The sequence below is a fragment of the Dipodomys ordii genome, unplaced genomic scaffold (assembly GCF_000151885.1).
Source record: "Dipodomys ordii isolate 6190 unplaced genomic scaffold, Dord_2.0 Scaffold22, whole genome shotgun sequence".
In the NCBI taxonomy this organism is placed as follows: domain Eukaryota; kingdom Metazoa; phylum Chordata; class Mammalia; order Rodentia; family Heteromyidae; genus Dipodomys; species Dipodomys ordii.
In genome coordinates, this window is record NW_012267238.1 from 4,048,013 (window position 1) to 4,069,251 (window position 21,239).

At 49.8% G+C, this 21,239-nt stretch overlaps 1 protein-coding gene across 3 annotated transcripts in view; it reads right to left on the reverse strand.

The window, feature by feature from the left end:
* Positions 1-393: 393 nt before the first annotated feature.
* Positions 394-21,239, reverse strand: part of Chrdl2 (chordin-like 2) — a 32,067-nt gene continuing 11,221 nt past the window's right edge. For 2 of the 3 annotated variants that reach the window (XM_013014042.1, XM_013014043.1), the window contains exons 4-12: positions 16,398-16,491; positions 13,615-13,757; positions 11,134-11,227; positions 9,964-10,019; positions 7,238-7,403; positions 5,922-6,116; positions 5,432-5,605; positions 1,191-1,283; positions 394-485 (exon numbers count right to left, since the gene is read on the reverse strand). In XM_013014042.1, coding sequence (XP_012869496.1) covers positions 406-485; positions 1,191-1,283; positions 5,432-5,605; positions 5,922-6,116; positions 7,238-7,403; positions 9,964-10,019; positions 11,134-11,227; positions 13,615-13,757; positions 16,398-16,491 — 1,095 coding nt within the window. In that variant the 3' untranslated portion in view covers positions 394-405. Of the gene's footprint in view, positions 486-1,190; positions 1,284-4,695; positions 4,751-5,431; positions 5,606-5,921; positions 6,117-7,237; positions 7,404-9,963; positions 10,020-11,133; positions 11,228-13,614; positions 13,758-16,397; positions 16,492-21,239 lie in introns of all 3 variants that reach the window. The other variant, XM_013014041.1, reaches the window with a different exon arrangement.

The window sequence follows — 21,239 nt, forward strand, 5'->3', positions numbered from 1 at the left end:
CCTGAGTAGCTAGGATTATAGGCATGAGCCACAGGTACCTGGCTCAATCCTCCTTAAGCTCAGGGAAGGAGACCACCCATAAAATCAGGAAGTTGCTATGGTTAAGGCTTGGGGACAGAAGAAATGGCAGGGCAGAAGACAAGGGTCTGGATGGGGAGGCTGTAGGAACTACTCTTGGCTCCAGTGACAACCTAACATTGGATTGGAAGCCTGCTGTTGCCCCTTCTGTACTTGCCTCCACTTCCGTAAAATGTGAGAGGCTGGGCCTCCTTGCAGAGTCTCTGCAGGAGCACAGAGGAGCATGAATGTCAATGCAACAGGCCAAGTTGGGGGTAATGCAACTTCTTTATTAATATATAATAACAAAAACAATAAAATTCATATCTGCAACTGTTTAGGTCTTTGTTACAAGGTCTTGGTCACTTTGTCTGGGCTGGCTGTGACCTTCAGCTCCGGAGTCTGGGCTCGGAAGACAGTCCAGTGTCCTGCATGGAGGGAGGAAGAAGGAAAGGATGTGTGTGTGTGTGTGTGTGTGTGTGTGTGTGCATGTGTGCGCGCGTGTGTGCGTGTGTGTGTGTGTGTGCGCGTGTGTGTGTGGTGAGTGTACAGCAGTGGCTATGAGCAGAAAAAGCTCAGGGCAGAAGGGATTGTGTGAGCCAGAGGTTGGAGCCCACAGGGAGGGGTGGGGGTGAGTAGCCCATGGTATTGTGTCCGAATCAGCCTTCAGACAACCTGTCTTAGGGCTGAGCTGCTGTTTTCCTGACCACTGTGGGTAATGATTCTCCTCTGGAACCTGCCCTCCCCTACCTGAAGTCTTTGAGTAATGCACAGCAAACTAAGGACATTGAGGAAAGTGATTAGGAGGGCTGTAGTGGAAATGAAGTGGGCAGTATGAAAACTTGGGGCTCAGACCCACATCTGCAGCCCTATTCCACCCCCGACCCCACCCCCCCCCCAGCCAATCCCAAGGCCAAAGCCAGCAGCTTGGCTTCCCATTTTCTCTCCTGCTGCCAGGTTGAGAAATCTCAGCACTCCAACCGCCCCCCCCCTCCCTGCCCACTGGATTCCTGTGCTGGGAACTGACGTCTGTAGTGACACCCCCCAGCTCCTCCCCCCTGGCACCAGCAGTCTTGGAAGTCCCCAGAGGCCCAGCTTCCTCCCAGGCCCCATGCTCAGCCCCAGCGTCCCACCTTCCTGGGTGCCAGTAAGTAGCCGGAAGCTTTGTGCTTCTTTCTGGAAGTCTTGCTTCCTGACTTTCTTGATCTGAATCAAGTGGAAGATTCCTGGGGGGTAGGGGGTAGGGGGAAGAGAGATCCATGTGAGCACAGAAGGTAACACTCTGTGGCCTGTGGACAACATGTCAGGTTCAGAACTGACCCAGCCACCCCCTCTTCCCTGCTCCCGTCCTGTGCAGACACCATGCCCTGTTGGATTCTGTCATTCACCTTCCCTGACATCCAGTCACCGTTGAAGCCCATGGCCTTTGCCTCTTTGCTGATGCTGTTTCTGTCATCAGTGCCATCTGCTCTCACAGTGTCCCCTGTCCACCATGCTGGCAGGGAAGGCAGGAGAGATTGGTGGCTGGCCCAAATGGGCTAGTCCATCTTTTCTTTGGGAATGGCACATATAGTAAGAGTCTACAGCTGTACTTATTTGGACCACAAAGAACTTGGAGATTGTAGAGCCTTGCCTGAAGTCTATTCCACCTGGACTTAAAGACCCCTGGAGGGGACCAAGGCCATACAAACACCAACTCTTCTACTGGAAGACCCTCTACCATTGCTACCTACTGCTACTGGGCCATGTGGACAACCATCCGCCGATACCCATCCAGCCGGTCTTAGCTAGGAAGTTCCTCCCTGATCCACCCTCAAGGAAGGCAGTTATTTTTCTCCTTGGCATACCAGCGGCACTTGGATTCTGTTTATCATTATACCATTCCTAGATGCTCTCGTTACATCTATGCCTGCTTCCTCTCTCCTCTTGGGTCCCGAGTTTAGCTCAAGTTAGTCATGTAGAGTAAATGAAGCCCTGGAAGGATGGTTGAGTGGAGAATGGGTGAATGGGTGGACAGACAGATAGAGAGTGAATGAACAGATGGATACATAGGTAGATGGATTGTGAATGGATGGTGGAAACATGGACCCTGCCATTCCCTTTCCCTGACTTCCTGTCACCTCCACTATAGAACCCATCTCCTTTAGCCTCTTTTCTGATGTTGCTTCTGCCGCAGGTGCCCTGGATGGTCGATGGATGGATGAGTGGGTGAGTAGACAGATGGATGAATGTGTGGATAGACGAATTGACAAATACATTTGTACCCAGTCTGCCCTGAGAAAGAATGAGGTATTCGCTGGATCCCCCGATGTTTGCATCTCAAGGGCAGCCAGCCCCTGGTGCCATGCATGGCAGGCACCGAGGCCCTGAGCTCATGAGCTGGGAGGCTGCACCAGCTGTTACCCACCAAGGCCTCGGTCCAGAAACAACAGATGTAGCCAGAGAGGCCTCAGCCAGGCCAGCACAGCCTTCAAGAAAGCCCAGAAGCAGACCTGCGTATGGAGTCAGAGCGGGACCCCATCAAGGGAGACAGAAAGCAAAGATCCCAGGTTTGCACTGCAGTCATTAAGAAATACCAGTTTGATCCTTCAGGCCTCAGCCTCAGTGCCACAGGCTAGCAGGTAGCTCCACAGGCCTGGTGTTAGTGTGAGATGAGGCAGGAACAGGCCCTTCTGCACACTCCCCGTGACACAGGAAAATGGGAGAGGAGGTGACAGGGATGGGTGGGGGTCCCTACACTGTGGTCATGATGGCAGGCGTCATAAAAGGGCTGGGCTCTTTGGCTGGGAGTGAAAAGCTAGTGTGATGGTGCCACTTGCCCTTTGAGGGCTGTGCCAAGTCTGACGGCAGCTGGGCCCTGTGGGTTCCCCAGGGTAGTGCTGGCACTCAGGGTGAGTTCCAAGGAACAGAACAGGTTTGGCACCTCTCTGGCTGAGCGTGAGGCAGTGCAGACAGGAGCAGAGACTGAAGAGCAGAGAGCTGAAGCCCTGGCAGGGCCTAAGAATTGAGGACTCCCTGCCTCCTTCTTGATACCTTTCCAGAATCTCAGGCCCTTAACCTTGAACCACTCCGCTGTGGTTCTGCTGGCTGCACTGGTCCCATCTCTCCTCACACAGCTTCAGTACCCACTGCCCACATGGAGGAAGGAAACAGTGAGTGGTTCTGACAATGTGTGCTGGGAGGGCCAGGGAAGGAATGAAGGGTAGTCCAGGGGCTCTGCAGACAGGGTGGGGGCCATCTGACACAAGACAGTAGGCCTGGCACGCGAAGATGACAAGCTGCCCCCCCTCTTCTGCCCCGACCCCATTTTCTTTTACCAGTTTGGCCTAGTGAGGTTGCGATTGGCAATGTGCTAGCAATTTGTTCTTCCTGGCAGCCTCTCCAACCCCCCCGCCTCCTGTGCCATCCTGGCACTTCCTGGTCTTCTTCAGGTCCCTCCCTCAAAGCAGGTGCCACCAGGTGGCACTGGGAACAGCCAGACCTGCCTTTGAATCTGTGTTACTGTTCTGTGACTGTCAGCGAGTCACCTGACTTCCCACACTCGGCTCTTAGGCTTACAGTGGGGGCATTAGCACAGACCCAGTAGGTTTCTCATGAGAAATAAATGCAGTCCCATTACACATGGGGCCTGCTCCAGATCTATCCCCAGAGCCCAAGGCAGGTAAGTGTAGGCTCTTGAGCATGAATCCGAGGCTTCCCTGCCATCCTGTCTGCAAAGTGTCATCGCCTCATGTCTCTGAATCCCTCTGACTTCCCTCTGTCTCCCTCAGGAGATCTATCCTGCATGAAGCTTTCCCTGGGTAGCCTCGGCTCACTTGAAGCTCCTATTGTACCAGCCTTTAAGCCTGTATTCCTGAACACAGAATCTGAGCATTTCTCTTTCTGCCTTCCCAGCACCAGGGATTGTAGGAAGCTGGAGTTAATATACAGCCAGGGGCTGCAGAATCTTAAGACTCAAGCAATGGTAAGAGCTGCTGACTAACTCCTGGCTCTAACAATCCCCGTGCAGCCCTGGCTTGCACATTTGCCACGAGTAGCCTTGTTTTCCCTCCCTTCCCCTGTGCAAGGCTGGGTGTAATCAAAGTCTTCCTCCTTGGGTAGAAATCTGCCTCTCCCATTTTTAAACCAACCTACCTAGTAGGAAGAAGATAATGCCATTTATAGTGGCTACTGTAGGATGGAAGAGAGTTGGGGTAGGGTTAGCGTTAGTGTTAGGTTAGGGGCCATCCCTACGACATTTTATGTAAGCACCCAAAATCCCTTTTTCCCAATGAACAGAAGAGAAACTGAGGCCCAGAGAGGTCAAGTGAATTGCCCAAGATCACACAGCTAAGAAAGAACAGAGCCAGGATTCAAGGTGGCAGAGTTGGGGTTCAGACCCAGGGTCTGCCTGATTCCAAAGCTCCTGTTCTATGACTTGACCTTGTGGTCACTCAGAACACAGCTGCTCCCTTTGCCTGGGCAGCCCCTCAGAACCATGAAGCCAGCAGTCCTGGCCCCCTGAGTCTTCTCTTCTCCAGGCTGAACAGCTCCACTTTCTTCTTCCATTCCTCCTACGACAGGGGGGCAGAGTAGAGCAGGGAGAGAGCCGCATCTGACGCCACAAGACATGGGCTCTAGCACCCGTCCTTCACTTACTGGCTGTGTGGCCTTGGGCCAGGTACTTCACCTCTCTGAGCCTCAGTTTCCTCATCTGTAAAATGGGGATAATAATACCTAACTCTCAGAATCGTTGAGGATCAAAGGAGACAGTGAATGTGGAAGCACTTTGTACACTCAGAAAGTGCTGCACACATTGGCTGTTATTTCCCTCGTCCTCTTCCACCTCCACCCCCAGCCAAACCCACCAGTGGAGACACACTTAGAACTTTTGATCATTTGGATGAGGGCTTAATGTTCCACTCTACCCAGGAATTCACGTTTTATAGGAAGAGGTGCAACTCTCAACAATCCCATTATTGATGAAAACTTCTCTTGACCCCCAACTTGGTGGTAGGAGCAGCCTTGGTAAATGCATGAGTTCTCACAGAATGAGAAATACATTCTGATGTCAGCTTACCACAGAGTAACGGAAAAGGCTGAGTGAAATTAGTCTCAAGGCCTAATGCTAACAGGGCCTCTTGCCTGCAATCTATGGATTGCATGAGTTGGCTCCTTGCAGGATGCAGTAACCCCATCCCTCCAGGAGAGGGAGCACTTGGAGGCCTTGGCATCTCAGAGCGAGTGAGTTTATCACAATGGTCACAATCACAATCTCCCTACATCTTGGAATCTGGGACTCTTGTACCCAAAGGGCAGCCAGGGCATCTGATGGGTCTGAGGACAGGAAAGGGGACAGGCCAGAGGACCACCAAGTTTCCATCAGGCCACTCACCTTTTACCAGCTTCCAGAGGTAGATCTCCACCTGATCAGAAGCCTCATGCTCAAGGGCGAAGCGGTGCAGGTTGTCTGGGCTTGGGGAGTCTGACATGTGGATGAGGACTTGTTCAGGCATCTTGGGACACTTGGTGGAACTGACCTCCCTGTGGCCAGGGTCAACCTTATTCTCTGAGGGAGACACGAAGCTGATGAAGTATTAAATCCACATTGACTATTCCTCCCGACAATTCTGGTAGTCTACAATTTTACAACAGAGCCCAGAGCATTATTTGATTTATGTCCATCATTTCTAAGTCTTTACTGTAACATTAAATGGGTTCATTCAGGCCTGACATGTGCATTTCTGTGCTGCTAACTGCATCTGCAAATGCTGTGGCGTGTAGCTCTAGGTGCACACACTCTAGGTCTGGAGCCAGAGGTACAGCTCACACTGGCCTGTGCCCTCTCTGCCTTCCCAATCATCCCCCTCCCCACTTCCTTTTACCTGGGCAAATCTTGCAACATTTCCCCGCTAGTTTCTTGGGGTTGTTGCAGGGGTACTCGGTGGGACAGGTCACACGCTGGCAGTCCTGGTGACCATCCTGACAAGTGCACAGGATGCAGGGCAGGGGGCCGAAGGAGCGGAAGACCGGGTGCCACACCTCACCGTGAGAGTATGTCTTCCCCCCATGCACACAGGCTGGAGGAAGGAGGGCAGGAAGGGAGGAGACTCAGGGCCTCAGGAACTGGCCAGAGACCCTGACCTAGCAATGAGTGTGGTAGGCGCCTCAGGGAAAGCCTCCCTGCGTTCCTTCTCCACACACACAATCTAGCCCAGCCACCTTGCCTGCAAAGTGCAGACCGTGACAGAATACCTGACCTTTGTCCCTGACACCCCCATCTCAGAATCCATCTCAGAGATGCCTGATAGAGACTTGCTCTCCTAGCCTCAAAAGGGGAGTTCTGACTGACGGCAGAACTGAGATCACCTTCTATCACCACCTGCTCGTGGGATTTCTGGCAGGTCCTTTCCCGGTCTTTAGCTCAGTGTCTGTTCTGGCTTCTCTCTCTTCACCAGTCAGAGAGCCCTGCAGGGGGTGTCTCTTCCCCTTTCTGACACTACCACTCCCCCCATGCTAGCCCCATTGCCCGCTTGTAGTCCAGTTCTGCTCCCTCTTGCCTTTGCCAAAATCTCCCTCAGTGCCACCTCCTATTAAATGAAATTCAACTGGCTCACGTGTCTGTCCCCCTCAATTAATCTGTCAGCCCATTAAGGACAGAGGCTAAACTTCATCTCTCTGTTCTTGTTTGTTTGCTTGCTTGTTTTGAGATACAGTCTCATTATGAAGCCCAGACAGGCCTGAAACTCAAAATATTCCTACCTCCACTTCCCGAGTGATGGGATTACAGGCATGTACCACCGTGCCTGTGAGTCCTACTGTTCTATCTAAACTATTCTGTAATAAAGATATAACAAAATATATTGTTAGCTCGGAGGCTAAAGCAGGAGGATCATGAGTTTAAGGCCAGCCTGAGCTACACAGAAAGCCCCTGTCTTATACAAAACAACAAAAACTAATCTTGTCGTACTGTCCCAGGACTGGTTCTGTGTCTGACTCAATGCTCTGCACCTCAGTGTCCTCAGCTGTCAAGTAGGTGCTGGACCTCATGACCACTCAAACACACTCTCAGTTTTGATAGTCTATGAGTTCACAAACTCATGATCAAGTTGAGATTGGGGACCCAGAGTAGAGGGTGCAGGTGGGGAGCACTTGGGGTCCTTCTTTCCCATCAAAAGGTTGACGAGGGCCCAGATCCCACCTTTCTTATGTTTCTCCTTCAGGACAATCTTGACAGTCGTGCTGCCTGCTGCCTTTGGTCGGAAGTGACGAGGGATGAAGCTCAGAGGGGAGCTGAAGCCAGTAGGGGCCGGCGTGCCCAGGCCTCTCCTCCCACCATCGCCAGAACATGGATGCTGGGAATGTCTCTGCAAATGGCAGGAAAAGTGTGGATCACTGACAGTGTGACAGGCCATCGCTGGTGGTGGAGCCAGAAGCAAAGCCACAGCGAGAAGCCTGAGTGTGGACCCCAGCAGACTCTTGCGAGGAGAGGGCCTAAGCTTGGGATAGAATGATCTGCATGGAGTCTAAGGTATTCTCAGGCAATACATATTTGCAAACTCACAAAGAACAGTGGTTTGAAAACTCAGCCACCAGCAAGCCCTCAGGTTTTGCCAGAGCCGGGCTCTGGGGCTGGGCTGAGGTGTTGAGATGTGGGAGTGCTGAGATATTGATCTGAGACACACAACTGGTCAGGAATGTGAAGATCTTGATGTTTCGAAAGATTCAGAAGCCAATGTATGTGTCTCTGAAAAACCAAACGAACCCCAAGAAATGCAAACAAGAGGTTCTTTCCCTTTGTCATTTTTGTGTTCTTTTTGTCTTGTCTGCTTGTTTATCTGTCTTTGTGAGGGACAAAGGGTGAACAAATGCAGTAGTGGTATTCACTAGATACTACATTGAAAATGAACTGTACAATTTGTGAGTGGGGATGGGACTGAAAAACTGGGAGACAGCAATGTACTCTTGGGCTGGGAAGGTGGCTCAGTGGTAGAGTGCTTGCCTTGCATGCATGAGGCCCTGGGTTCGACTCCTCAGCACCACATAAGCAGAAAAAGCCAGAAATGGTGCTGTGGCTCAAGTGGTAGAGTGCTAGCCTTGAGCTGAAGAGCTGAGGGACAGTGCCCAGGCCCAGAGCTCAGGCCCCATGACTGGCAAAAAAAAAAAGAAAAAGAAATGTACTCTTTACTTCACTGATTTAACTGTAATATTCTGTACATCACCTTCATAATAACAATTAAAAAATTAAAAAAGAGAAGCTAGGTGCAGGCGGCTCATGCCCATAATCTTAGCTATTCAGGAAGCTGAGATCTGTAGATTGTGGTTTGAAGCCAGACCAGGAAGAAAAGTCCAGAAGATTCTTATCTCCAATTGACTGTTCAAAAAACCTGGAAGTGGAGCTGTGCTTCAAGTGTAGAGTGTCAGTCTTGAGTAAAAAAAGCTTAGGGACATTACCCAATCCCAGAGTTAAATCCCTAGGACCAACACCAAAAGAGAGAGGGGTGGGGGGAAAGAGGGAAGGAAGGAAAGAAGGCAGGAAGAAAGGAAGGTAGGAATGGAGGGAGGGAGAGAGAGCAAGCAAGAAAGGAAGTTAGGAAGTTAGGAAGGAAGGAAGGAAGAAAGAAAGAAAGAATAGTAACAAAGAACTCCAAGAACTTAACCCCCAAGTGATGACCTGCTCAAGTTACCCAACAACTCAGACCAAGTACCATGCCTAGTGATTCAGTACCCACACAGTCTTTTAGGGATAGGATGGGGCATGAGAGGATGGAGTAACTCTGCCCCATGGCATAGGCCCTACCTGAACTCAGACTAGGATAGAGGGGAAAGGTCATGAGCTCACACTCTTGGGGATTTCTGACAAGGGGAGCCCAGGCTTCATTCAGTATTCCAGGCTCAGGGGACTCAGACTGAAAAGGGAAGGAGTTTTTTACATGAAGACAAGACACAGAGGACCAAAAGAGAAACCAAGTCAGGCCCATTCTTCCATCTCTTTCCCCTCAGACTCCAGAGAGCTTGTACGTTTAAATCATCTGAACTTTAGACATGATTGACAGGAGACAAAATATGGAGGAGAACAGAGAGGCCCAATCCCAGAATAGGAATCAGCACTCCAGGAACTGGTTGAGGAAGACTAGCCCAGGCCAGAGGCCATTTTGCCAGGAGGCTAGAAGAGGATCAGAGATTCTGAAAAGGGAACCTGAGGGTTGAGCCTTGCAACTTGAGGAGAGCCAATGGCAGGCTAGAGAGAGGGAATAAAAGTGTGGCCAGCAGGGTAGCTGACCCAGGAGGCAAGCCAGAAATGAGGACAAGCCAGGCACTCGGGGCTCATGCCTGTAGTCCTAGCTACTCAGAAGCCTGAGCTCTGAGGATCATGGTTCAAAGTCAGCCCAGGAAGGAAAGTCCATGAGATTCCTTTTTTTTTTTTTTTTTGGTCGGTCGTGGGGCTTGAACTCTGGGCCTGGGCGCTGTCCCTCAGCTCTTCAGCTCAAGGCGAGCGTTCTACCACTTGAGCTACAGCGCCACTTCCGGTTTTCTGGTGGTTTATTGGAGATAGGAGTGTCACGGTCTCTCCTGCCCGGGCTGGCTTTGAACTGCGATCCTCAGATCTCAGCCTCCTGAGTAGCTAGGATTACAGGCGTGAGCCACCAGCGCCCGGCTTCCATGAGATTCTTATCTCCAATTAATCACCTAAAAAGCTGAAGTGGTGCTGTGGCTTAAGCGGTAGAGTGCTAGCCCTCAGCATAAAAGCTCAGGGACAGCACCCATGCCCTGAGTTCAAGTCCCAAGACTGGCATTACAAAAAAATAAAAAATTTTTTAAAAATGAGGACAATAACCAGTCCTTCTGCTTGTTCCTGAGTCAGGCAGATTTTGGCCCTGGGGATAGCAGTGTGTCCCCATCCTGGCTGGACAGCAGGGTACTTACCACCCCCGGAAGCGATGACATGGTGTGGTCTTCAGCAGATTTCTCACTTGCTCCATCTGAAAATTCAAAAACAAGCTGGGTCAGCCTTGGGCTATGGCGATGGCCCTGAAGCCTCTGCCTGTAATCCAGTCTCTGCCCCTTCTAATGCTGAGCACTGCCACAGCAGCGGGGGTCGGGAGGGGGGGAGGTAGGGAGGGGGGGGGAATGGACCACCTCTCATTACATCCTCGCCTCCACAGATTAACAGAGTCCCCTGCTGCTGGTCATTATTAGAGCTGACTTAATTGGCTGGACTGAGCATCTTGTTTGGTCTCCTTGTCTAAGTCACCTCTTCTAGGACCCTGGGCATCCCTCAGTGGCCATCATGAGTGGCCAGAACCCCATTCCTACAGTCCCCCAGGCAACCACTCTACTCAGCTCTACTTGAAGTAACTAGGCCTTGGTTTTCACTATGCATAATCTCTGGGCCCAGTGTGTGTCTCTTGGGGTAAACAGCCTAGGCCTCTTGGATCTCCACCCCACCCCCATTCCCCTGGGGAGTGAACTCGCAGACTATTGGAGCCCTGAGGTTTCCTAATGCTCTGGTGCAGGGTTCTCCTGCACCCCTGCCTCACTGTTCTATCTGGCTCCCATGGAAAGTTCCTGTTTCAAAGACCCAGGACATTGAATTGGGTTGCTGCCTTGACATCGCTAGGGCAGCGCCTCCATATTCCTCTGACCTCAGAGAAGGCAAGCGATTTGTGGCACTAGCTGCAAGAACCTGGACTAAACTGGAGTCAACTGACTCTGGGTCCAGTGGGCCTTCCAAAATGCCAACAAGTGGGAACACATCCAAATTCCTGTTTGAGTGCTTCTTCCTCCAGGAAGCTCTTCTTAGATGCCTCAGCCCACAGAGAGACAGTCTGACCAACTCCCCACCTCTCTCCCATACACCCTCTTCCTCTCTTTCAAGTTCAGCCTGCTTTTCCCTAATTCTGTGTTCTGGCCTTTCTTTTATCCAGAGACTCTCCTTGAATCCTGCTTGCTGGGCAGGTCCTGAGCCCAATCCTGGATCCAGGAAGATGTGCCCTCTCTTCCCGCCTGCTTCCTAGGACAGCAATAATAATGGTCACAGAAGCCTCTCTAAGGGGTGCAGGCTAAGCCTAAGAACTGCGCTGGGGGTGTACTCACCTGTACAAGCCTGGCAGCAGGAGTCGGGCAGGGGGAAGGGTGCGGGACAGCCAGGCTCCGGACAGGTGGTGAGGCCGCAGTAGATCTGGCCCTCCTGAGAAACAGCAAAACAGGGCTGGAAATGAGGCCTGAGGACCACCGACCAGACTCCAGAGCTGGGAGCAAACTGCCTGGTGATCTCAGAGAGGTCCCCAGTACCCTCCTACCCCAGGCCCTGAAGATCACTTCAAAACCAGTCTTCCCCAGGTTTTCATAGCAGACTGTGTAGGGAGGAGGGAAGGGGGGTTTTTATCCCAACCCACAGATGAGGGAGGCCCTGCCGTCCGCTCAGAGACACAATGGGACAAAATAGATCAGAGCCTGCTCTTCTGGCTTTTCCTATCGAAATCACCATCCTTCTCTGCTGACCTGGAGCAGGGCCCAAGCATGGACAGGGGATGGGGGGTGGGGGTGGGGGTGGGTGATGTCTGGCTTATCTTGATCTTATTGGAAGCCCTTCACCTCCAACTTCAGGGCCTATTCAAGAATGGCAGCACTGCAGGGCACAGGGCTTTCTGGGAGATAAGGGCTTGCATTTCTCCCCAGGGGCATGTCCATGTGGGCTTCGAAGATCAGTAGAGGGCAGAGCTGTGAAAAATAACTGCAAGGCCTTGAGTTCCTAGAGCAAGTGACCTGGAGTCCCTTCGCTGTTCCTTCCATGACTCAGAGACGTGGCCTCCACTGATGCCAGAAGGCAGGCCAGTCCTATAGCTAGGGATAAAAAGGAAGAAGGGAAACTCATATCTCCAGGGAGAATGGGTTCAAGGAATTACTAGAATGTTTTCACCAGCCCAAGTCTACCATGTCTGCCTCTTCCCACAATCCCCTCAACTCAGGCTTCTCCCTTCCTGGGAGAAAAACATGGGCTTTCGGCTCTGCCATCTATAAGCTCTGTGACCTTAGGAAAGCCATGTAACGGCTCTAAACTCAGGGATGCTCATCTGAAAGAGGAGTAGTAATAAATAGCCTTCTAGGGCCATTAAGATAATATGTGTGTGTGTATGCGTGTGTGTACACACACACAAACACACACACACATACATCTATATATAAACATAATGTATTTCTATGAGCCTGGTGGTAGAATATTTTAGCCTGTGGCAAGAAGCACAGCTCGGTAAATTCACTAAGGATCCAGTCCCCTTTGTTGATAAGTTGTGGACTGAAACACAGATGCTTTCATATTCATCAGATAGATGGGAAGTTATCAATGAAGGTCACTTGCCAAGGTCACACAGGGAACCAGGACAGAGCTGGAGCCCCAGCCGGGGTCTCTGACACCCCATCTACAGAGGATGTCAGTGATCACCTCATCCTACTTCTCATGGGCTCAGAGGAACTTATGTCAGAGAAGGCTCAGCCGGTCAGGAGCTTGGAGAACAGAGGCTTCTCCCACCATTCAGTGACTGGTTGTTAAGCCCCAAGGTAAACATAATATGCCAGGAGCCTCTCGCCAGCTTGGAAGCATCCACACCTAGAACCCGACAGGAGAAAGGGTGAAGACATTCCAGGTCAGTCACCGCTCAGTGGCTTCCGTCTCTGACCACATGGCAGAGTTCATCTTGCTGTCTGTCTCCAGGCCCAGCTCTGACTACTGACAAGGAAAATTCCAATTAAATCCTGTCTCTGTGGCCTAGGACTGATGATTGATTGTGACTGATCACTCACTCTGAAGTTACTACAGGACTGATGATTGATTGTGACTGATCACTCACTCTGAAGTTACTACAGGCATCCCCTGTGTGTCAGGTTCTGGCCTGGGAGCAGTGGAAGGTACAGATACAAAATGCTTCTCCTCTCAAGGAGTGCAGTGTCCCCTGGGGAAACCAGAAATGGGCTACTGTCAGTACCAGGTGACCAGGGCTTAGTAAGCAGCTTGGGAGGCCAGATGCTGGTGAGTCACACCTGTCACCTTAGCTACTCAGGAGGCTGAGATCTGAGGATCATGGGTCAAAGCCAGCCTAGGCAAAGTCTGTGAGACTCACCTCTCCAATTAACCACCAAAAAAAAAAAGCTGGAAGTGCTGCTGTGGCTCAAGGAGTTGAGTGCTAGTCTTGAGCAAAAAAAAAAAAAAAAAGCTCAAGAGCCCAGGCAAAGCCCAAGGCCTGATGCCATAAGGAAAGGAGAAGCAAGAGGAAAAAGAGGAGGAGGAGAAGGAAGAAGAAAGAGAGGAAAAGGAGGGGGAGGAGAAGGAAGAAGAGGAAGGAGGAAGAAGGAGGAAGGAGATGGAGGAGGAGCATCAAAGCAGCAGGAGCAGCAGCAGCAGCTTGGAAGGGTACAGAAAGAAAGGTTACCTTAGAAGTAGGGCATCCAGGGCCCCAGACATTCCCTTCCCCCTAAGCTCCCTCATTCTGGTCTCAGCTCCCCCACTCCTGCCCACACAGCTGTGCTCTTTGTGGGGTGGACACTGGCTTGGGCTACGGGGGACGTAGGAGGTCTTACAGTACAGCGGCACAGGGTACACTGGTTGGGCAGGCGTGTGGGGAACAGTTCCTGGGCACTGAAGATCTCTCCATGTTGGTGCATGGTCCCATTGTGCTGGCAGGACTTGGGGGGAGCCCGGAGCCCAGAAGGTGTGTGGGGTTCTGTAGGAGACCAAGAGTAGGGAGAAGAAGAAAATGACGTTTCATGTGGCTCAAAGATCCCCAATAGAATTAGGCCATTTTTTTTTCTGAAGATTTTTTTTAATGTTGTACAAAAGGCGTTTCAATTCAACATGTGAGTTTGTGAGTACAACACATCTCCGTCAATGTCACCCCTTTTATTATTCTCCCCCATCTCTCCCAACCCCACCCATCTCCTCAATTTGCTTGGTGTCATTTTCACATATGTACGTTGAAGAGTGTGACCGCCTTGGCCAACTCTTCCTTTCTTCATTAAGATCCTGCATTTTTGAAATCTCTTCTTGGCATTTAAACTAATTTCTGGGCCAGGTGTGGTACCCCTTTATAAGTCCAGCTATGCAGGATGCAGAGGTGGGAAATTACAGACCAAGATAGGCCCTGGGCAAAAGCCTGAGAACCTATTTTAAAAATAATAACTAAATCCAAACATACAGAGGCATGTGGCTCAGGGGATAGTGATTGCCTGGCAAGTGTAATTCCCTGTGTTCAAACTCCAATATCATCAAAATAAACAAATTACTTAGGCCCTGGCTTTGTCTTCCCAGCTATTCTCCATATCAGGTATCTAAGAGATCCTGCTGATACCTATGTGTCACTGGGTATCTCCCTCCACCACAGCCCCAGAGCCCCTTAGTGTTTGAGGCCCAGAAGCATTGTGGAGCATCTCAGGATTCCAGGCACTATTCTAGATGCTAAGCCATACAGCTGGGGAAGAACAGGGACCTCACCCTTGGGAGTTACATGCTGTCAGCCCTCATCCTTCTGGGTAGTTGTCCTGAGACAACACTGCTCATTCCTATACTAGGCTCCTCCCCATAGACCAGGCCCCATGTAAATGACTCTGCCCCTGCCATGAAGAAGCTCACAATCTGACTGGGTAGAGACAAGGCACAGCATTGACTCTGCAGTGTAGTGAGGACCAAGACAATTACTGTTGTTATTATCATCATCATCATCATTGTGGTGGTGGTGGTCTGAGGCTAGAACTCTGGGCTTGGGTGCTGTCACTGAGCTTTTTTTGCCCAAGGCTAGCATTCAACCACTTTGGGCCACAGCTCTACTTCTGGTTTTCTGGTGGTTAAGTAGAGAAAAGAATCTCACAGACTTTCCTGCCTAGGCTGGCTTTGAACTTCAATCCTCAGATCTCAGCCTCCTTAGTAGCTAGGATTACAGGCCAATTTAGGACAATTATTTTTATTTTTAAATGTGTTTTATGGTTTTTAATAGTTTATGTATTCTTTTAAAAATTTTATTGTCAAGGAGATGTACAGAGGGGTTACAGTTACATAAGTAAAGCAGTGAATACATTTCTTGTTGAACTTGTTACCCCCTCTCTCATTTTTCTCCCTCTTTCCCTCCCCACCCCTAACAATTATTTTAAAAATAGGGTCTTACTTTTTTTTTTTAATCCCAGGGCTAGCCTGGTCTTTGATCCTCCTATTTACGCTTTACACTATAGCTGGAATAAAAGGCATGAGCTACTGGACCCAGCTATTAATTGAGATGGGGGTCTCACTACTATTTGTGCCTAGGGTGTCCTAAAGCAGGGATCCTCCCAATTTCACCTGTGTGCCTAAGATTCCAGGAGTAAGCCACACTCCACGTCCCTGATCACCTTCATGATGCTTCTGAACCTTTATTCTCCTCTCAGGCTCTCCCCTTCCTCCTGGCTCTCTCGCACGGGCTACTCAGTCATGCCAGATTCTTCTCAGGTCAATTCTCCTCCTTCACCTCTACTTCAGAGAATTGCAGGCTCCCAGGCTCTTGGAGTCTTGAATCACGGACTCATAAACATTTCATACTAGGCCCCACAGAGCCTCCAAATCTCAGTCCAGGGAAGACTCTCTGAGTTCATACACTAACCCCTTTGGTTACTCCCGGCCCCAAGGTGGTAATCATGAAGTCTCCTCTACAGAACTATTATGCTTTAGATATTGTTTATGTCCCCAGAGGTCTGTGTGCTGAAAGTCTGGTCCCCAGTATGGAGGTCTTAGGTGCTGGTATGACCTAAGAAGTAGGTCCTAGTAAGTTGGCTAGCTATTTGGGACAATGTAGTTCTCATGGAATTCTAGTTAGTTGGCAGGAATAAGTTGCTAATAAAGCAACTTCATCACTCGCCTCTTTCTACGTGCAGCCAGCTCCCTCCCCATGACTCCATCAAGATGGATCCTACCAGAAGCTGAACTAATGAGGCAACCAGATCTTGGACTGTCAGCCACTAAAACTGAGCTAAATAACCCTCTTGTCTTTATATTGTGTTATAGCATCAGCAAATGAACTAATAAAGGGTCTGTTAGCCCAAGACAACACATCTTCACTTCCTATGGTGAAGTCCTTACCTCCATTAACTAGTTTCTACTTTTTCTTCCTCTTTCTGACAGGCACACAGACTTAAGAAACAGAAATTAGTTATGATATCAGCCCCGTGTGGGGATCCAAGATGCATCCTGGGAGAATCTCAGTGTCTCAACACCTCTGCTGGGCAGAGATTTCCCCTCTCCTCCTAGGGGCTTCGCTTGGTCAGGGGCTTGCATCAGGAGTGAGATGCTGGTCAGTAAGCAAGGGAGAGGTCAGAGTAAGAGGAGGAGCGAGGCTACTTACCCACACATCGAGGACAACACTGCCGGGGCTCGGTCACAGGATGCGGACAGTGGACAGGTGGGCAGTGCAGGCGGTAACAGCTCACATGGGCATTCTGAAGAGGACACAAGAGTCAGCTGTGGTTCTGCCTGCATGGATCTTCTTCCCAAACCTTCACCCCAGCTGCAGAACTCTACCTAGTCCTAAGCCAATAAGGGGATTAAAAGCAAACTGAGAGCCCAGCCCTTCCCCCTGCTCACTTGGCCCACTCATCCCATCTGAACCCCCCTCCCACCTGTGGGCAGGCAGGCCTGTTTGTGGTTTGTATCCTTCAGGACAACTTGACCAAGCACCTATGGCTCACACATGTAATTCTAGCTACTCAGAAGGCTGAAATCTGAGGATTGGGGGTCAAAGCCAACTCACATGGATAAACCTGAGAAACTTTTATCTCCAGCTAACCAGCAAAACCAGAACTGGAGGTAATGGCTCAAGTGGTGGAGCATCAACCTTGTATGAAAAAGCTAAACGAAGAGCATGAGACCCAGAATTCAAACCCCAGTACCGGCCCAAGGGAGGAATAGACCATATGAGGGCAGGTCAGGATGAGAACAAGACTAAAAGCTAGATGCAGAGAAGACTTGAGTCAGCAGTCACCAGTGGCTCACACCTGTAATCCTAGCGACTCAGGAGGCTGAGATTTGAGGATCCCAGTTCAAAGCCAACTGGGGAAGGAAAGTCTGTGAGACTCTTATCTTCAATTAACTACCAGAAAACTGGAAGTGGTACTGTGGTTCAAGTGGTAGAGTGCTCACCTTGAGCTGAAGAACTCAGTGACAGCACCCAGGCCCAGAGTTCAAGCCCCATGACCGACCAAAAGGAAGAAGGAGGAGGAGGAGGAGGAGGAGGAGGAGGAGGAGGGTGACTACTTGAGTCTCCCTAAATCACCAACTCTGGATAGAGCCTTTAGAATTGGCACCAGAAAACAAGGGGCTCCAAAGTTTGCTTCTTCAAGTATAGTAAGTTGGAGAAAGATCCCCAAAGAGAAATGAGCAGAATAATATGAGGGGCCATTGCCCATTTTCAAAGTGTTCCCAGCTTTACCAGGCAGCTTTTAGACCTTCTTCAGCATGCCAATGCCTTGTTCTTCCCAGTCACAGGATCAATGAATTACCAGGTGACCAGTCATTCACACCTGCCTTGCCATTCAATCATGAGCTCCAAAGGAATTGTCACCCTATGGCCTGGCTCCAAGAAAATGACCGCTATCTAAAATAATGAATGAGTGAATAAGTGAATGAATGAAAAAGTGAGCAATGAGAGCCAGAATAGGAGGCAGAGAGGCTCTGTTACATGAACTAAACCAGCTTTGTTCAAGACTCTGCAGGTGGCAAAGTTGACTTCTACCTCTTATCCCCTGGCTCCTTCCTCCTGCCCTTCCCACAGCGCAAGTTCTAGAGAGCCTTTCTATAGAGGCACAAGGTCTGACTGCCTGAGCCCACTGGGGTCACTGCAGCCCAAGATGGCCAGAGGTAATTGCAAGGCCTAGTGAATGCCAAGAGGTATGGCCAAGTCTACAGAATTGTTTGTGTTCCAATGAAGCCTTCTAAAGGCCTGGAACACATGGCTGCTCAATATTGAGATGGTAAACTGAGATCCTCAGATGAGAAACCAAACTGGAATGGGAAGAAGTGTGTAACCTGAAACGTTAGAATTTTCCCCTTTACTCTGGCCATGTAGGAGCCATGGGTTAGGGGTGGTCAGCAGGAATTAGGCGGAGACAGGCTAGGGGTAGAAGGGTACAGGCAAGGCACCTGGTAGGGCCCATTGTGGCTCAAGAGAACCTCTCAGGAAAGGCATAGCATCCCTTGTGGAGAAGCCAAGAGGCAGGAGCTTCATAGTATATGTGCACAGAGGGATTCATTTTAACAAGAGCACAAGAGGAAGGAACAGCCATTCACTTCATGTGTGCATGCATGCATGCGTGTGTTGTGTGTGTGTGTATGTGAGAGAGAGAGAGTGAGTCTTGGGACTTGAAGTCAGGGCCTGGCACCATCTCTTAGCTTTTTTTGCTCAAGGCTAGCATTCTATCACTTGAGCCACAGTGCCACTTCCAGCTTTTTGGTGGTTAACTGGAGATAAGAGTCTCATAGACTTTCCTGTTCAGTTGTTTTCAAGCTGCTCAACTCAGATCCCAAGCTTTCTGAGTAGCTAGGGTTACAGGCATGAGCCCCGGGTGCCCATTTTGCCTGGGATTTCTATCCTCTGGAACTCAGCCTCCTGAATAGCTCAGATTCAGGTGTGAGCTACCAATGCCCAGCCCATTCATACTTTTTTTGTCTGCGACCAGGACTTGGTTTCAGTATCTGATGTTTGTTTTGGCTCACTGGTTGGCTTTCTACCATCTGAGCTATGCCTCCAATACCTCCCCCCCCAATTCATACTAATTTTTTTTTTGTCAGTCATGGGGCTTGAATTCAGGGCCTGGGCACTGTCCTAGAACTCTTTTGCTCAAGGGTAGGACTCTACCACTGGAGCTACAGCACTTCTTCCAGGTGATTACCTGGAGATAAAAGTCTCATGGATTTTCCTGTCCAGGTTGGTTTTAAACTGTGATCTTCAGATCATAACCTGAGTAGCAAGAATTACAGGCATGAGCCATCAGTGCCTAGCCCATTCCCACTTTTGAAAGGAAAAAGCCATAAGGTTAACTCACACCGATTTCACCTCTGCCTCTGAGTAGCTAGGATTATAGGTGTGCAATCACATGCCTGGCCTGGCCTTAACTGTTTTAGAAAAAGTTGTAAGAAAAGGACTCCTAAGGAGGTAACATTTACATTGGCATGATCAGTATTATGTCCAGGTGTTAACTGCCTATGATCATAGGTAAATACTGTGGCCAGGATCTGTGCACTGTTCTGGATGCCGAGCAGTCTTTGTGTGGACAGAGTATTCGCTCTTTCCCTCACTCAATATGTGCCTTGAGTCTACTGGGTGCCAGGCCCTCTTCTAAGCACTAGGAACACAGGAGTGAGTATGGCAAGCTTTCTATGCTCTCTAACCTCTATGAAACTAGAGGTTAGAGAAAGACTATAAAAAAGTAATCAAGCCAGGAGTCAGTGGCTCATGCCTGTAATCCTAGCTATTCAGGAGGCTGAGATCTGGGGATCATGATTCAAAGCCAGCCCAGGCAGGAAAGTCCACGAGACTCTTATCTCCAATTAGCCACCAAAAAAGCCAGAAGTAGATCTGTGGTTCGAGTGGTAGAGCACTAACCTTGGGCAAAAAATGCTCAGGGAACAGCACCTAGGCCCAAGTTCAAATTCCAGGACTGGCATGCATGTGTATATGTACATGTATGCATGTGTGTGTGTGCGTGCGCACACACACACACATACATATCATGGGAATGGACAAAGTGAAACAAACCAATATTGGATGTTAAATTTATAGCAATAATAAAACAAGGTAATGTGATTAGATTAACAGAGCTGTTTCACGCACACTAGGGATGGAACTTATGCTTGCTAGGCAAGTGTTCTATCATTTCAACCTTGTCTCTATCTTTTTGCTTTTAGTCTTTTTCAAATAGCATCTCATGCTTTTGCCCCAGCAGACCCCAGATAATGATTCTCCTACCTCTGTCTCCTGAGATTACGGGTGTGTACCAATATGCCTGGTCCGGGATCAGCTACTGTTTTAGAAACAGCTATATGTGAAGCCTTCCTGAGGAGGTAACATTTATATTGACATTATCACTAGTATGTTCAGAAAAGATCGTTCTACCTTCTTGGTGGGCAATGGAGTCTCAGGTGGAACCCATTAGTAGGTTTGTGTAACCACCCAGGTGAGACATGGAGGTGGCTAAATGAAGAAATGAATGAGAAATGTGGTGGGAAGGACAGGGAGCAGGGTGGACTTTGGAAATATGGGCAACAGTTCTACAGATTGAGGAAACAGAGTGGACTCTGGGGAAAGAGAAATGAGTTGGTGCCAATGGATCACAAAGCTTGGACTTTGTCAATTGGACTACATGATACGTCTGGAATTTTCTGTTATGGTTTCCTTTCTGTTCTCTGGCTATATTCATAAAAGTTCTTTTTGAGAAAGCTGGTTGGCCTCAGACAGACTAAGGAAAATCAAAGGGAGGCCAAGTTGTGTCCTATTGGCATCTGTGTGTGTGTGTGTGCCAGTACTAGAGCTTGAACTCAGAGCCTGTGCCCTGTCCCTGAGCGCTTCAGCTCAAGGCTAGCACTCTACCACTTGAGCCACAGTGCCACTTCTGGTTTTCTGGTGGTTAATTGGAGATGAGAGTCCCACAGGGGCTGGGAAGGTGGCTCAGTGGTAGAGTGCTTGCCTTGCATGCATGAGGCCCTGGGTTCAATTCCTCAGCAGCACATAAGCAGAAAAAGCCAGAAGTGGCATTGTGGCTCAAGTAGTAGAGTGCTAGCCTTGAACTGAGGAGCTGAGGGGCAGCACCCAGGCCCAGAGTTCAGGCCCCATGACTGACAAAAAAAAAAAAAAGAGTCTCACGGACTTTCCTTGCCTGGGCTGGCTTTGAACTGCCACCCTCAGATCTCAGCCACCTGAGTGGCTAGGATTACAGTGTGAGCCACCAGTACTGTGTGCATTAGACTTCTATCTGAGGCCATCACCATGAAATCAGTTGGGAGTCAGAGGGAGGAAAAAAATCCTAGAGAAAAGTGAGTCCCCAGAGTTGAAACCCAGAGAAAAGTTGTGCCCCCTCCCTGTCCCCCATATCCCCAGCAGCTCTTCTCTGCCCCAACCCCAGAGGGGCCTGTCTTTACTAGGAGATTTCGCTGTCTGTGAGGGAAAGAGGGGGGGGGGGGCTCAGGGGCATCT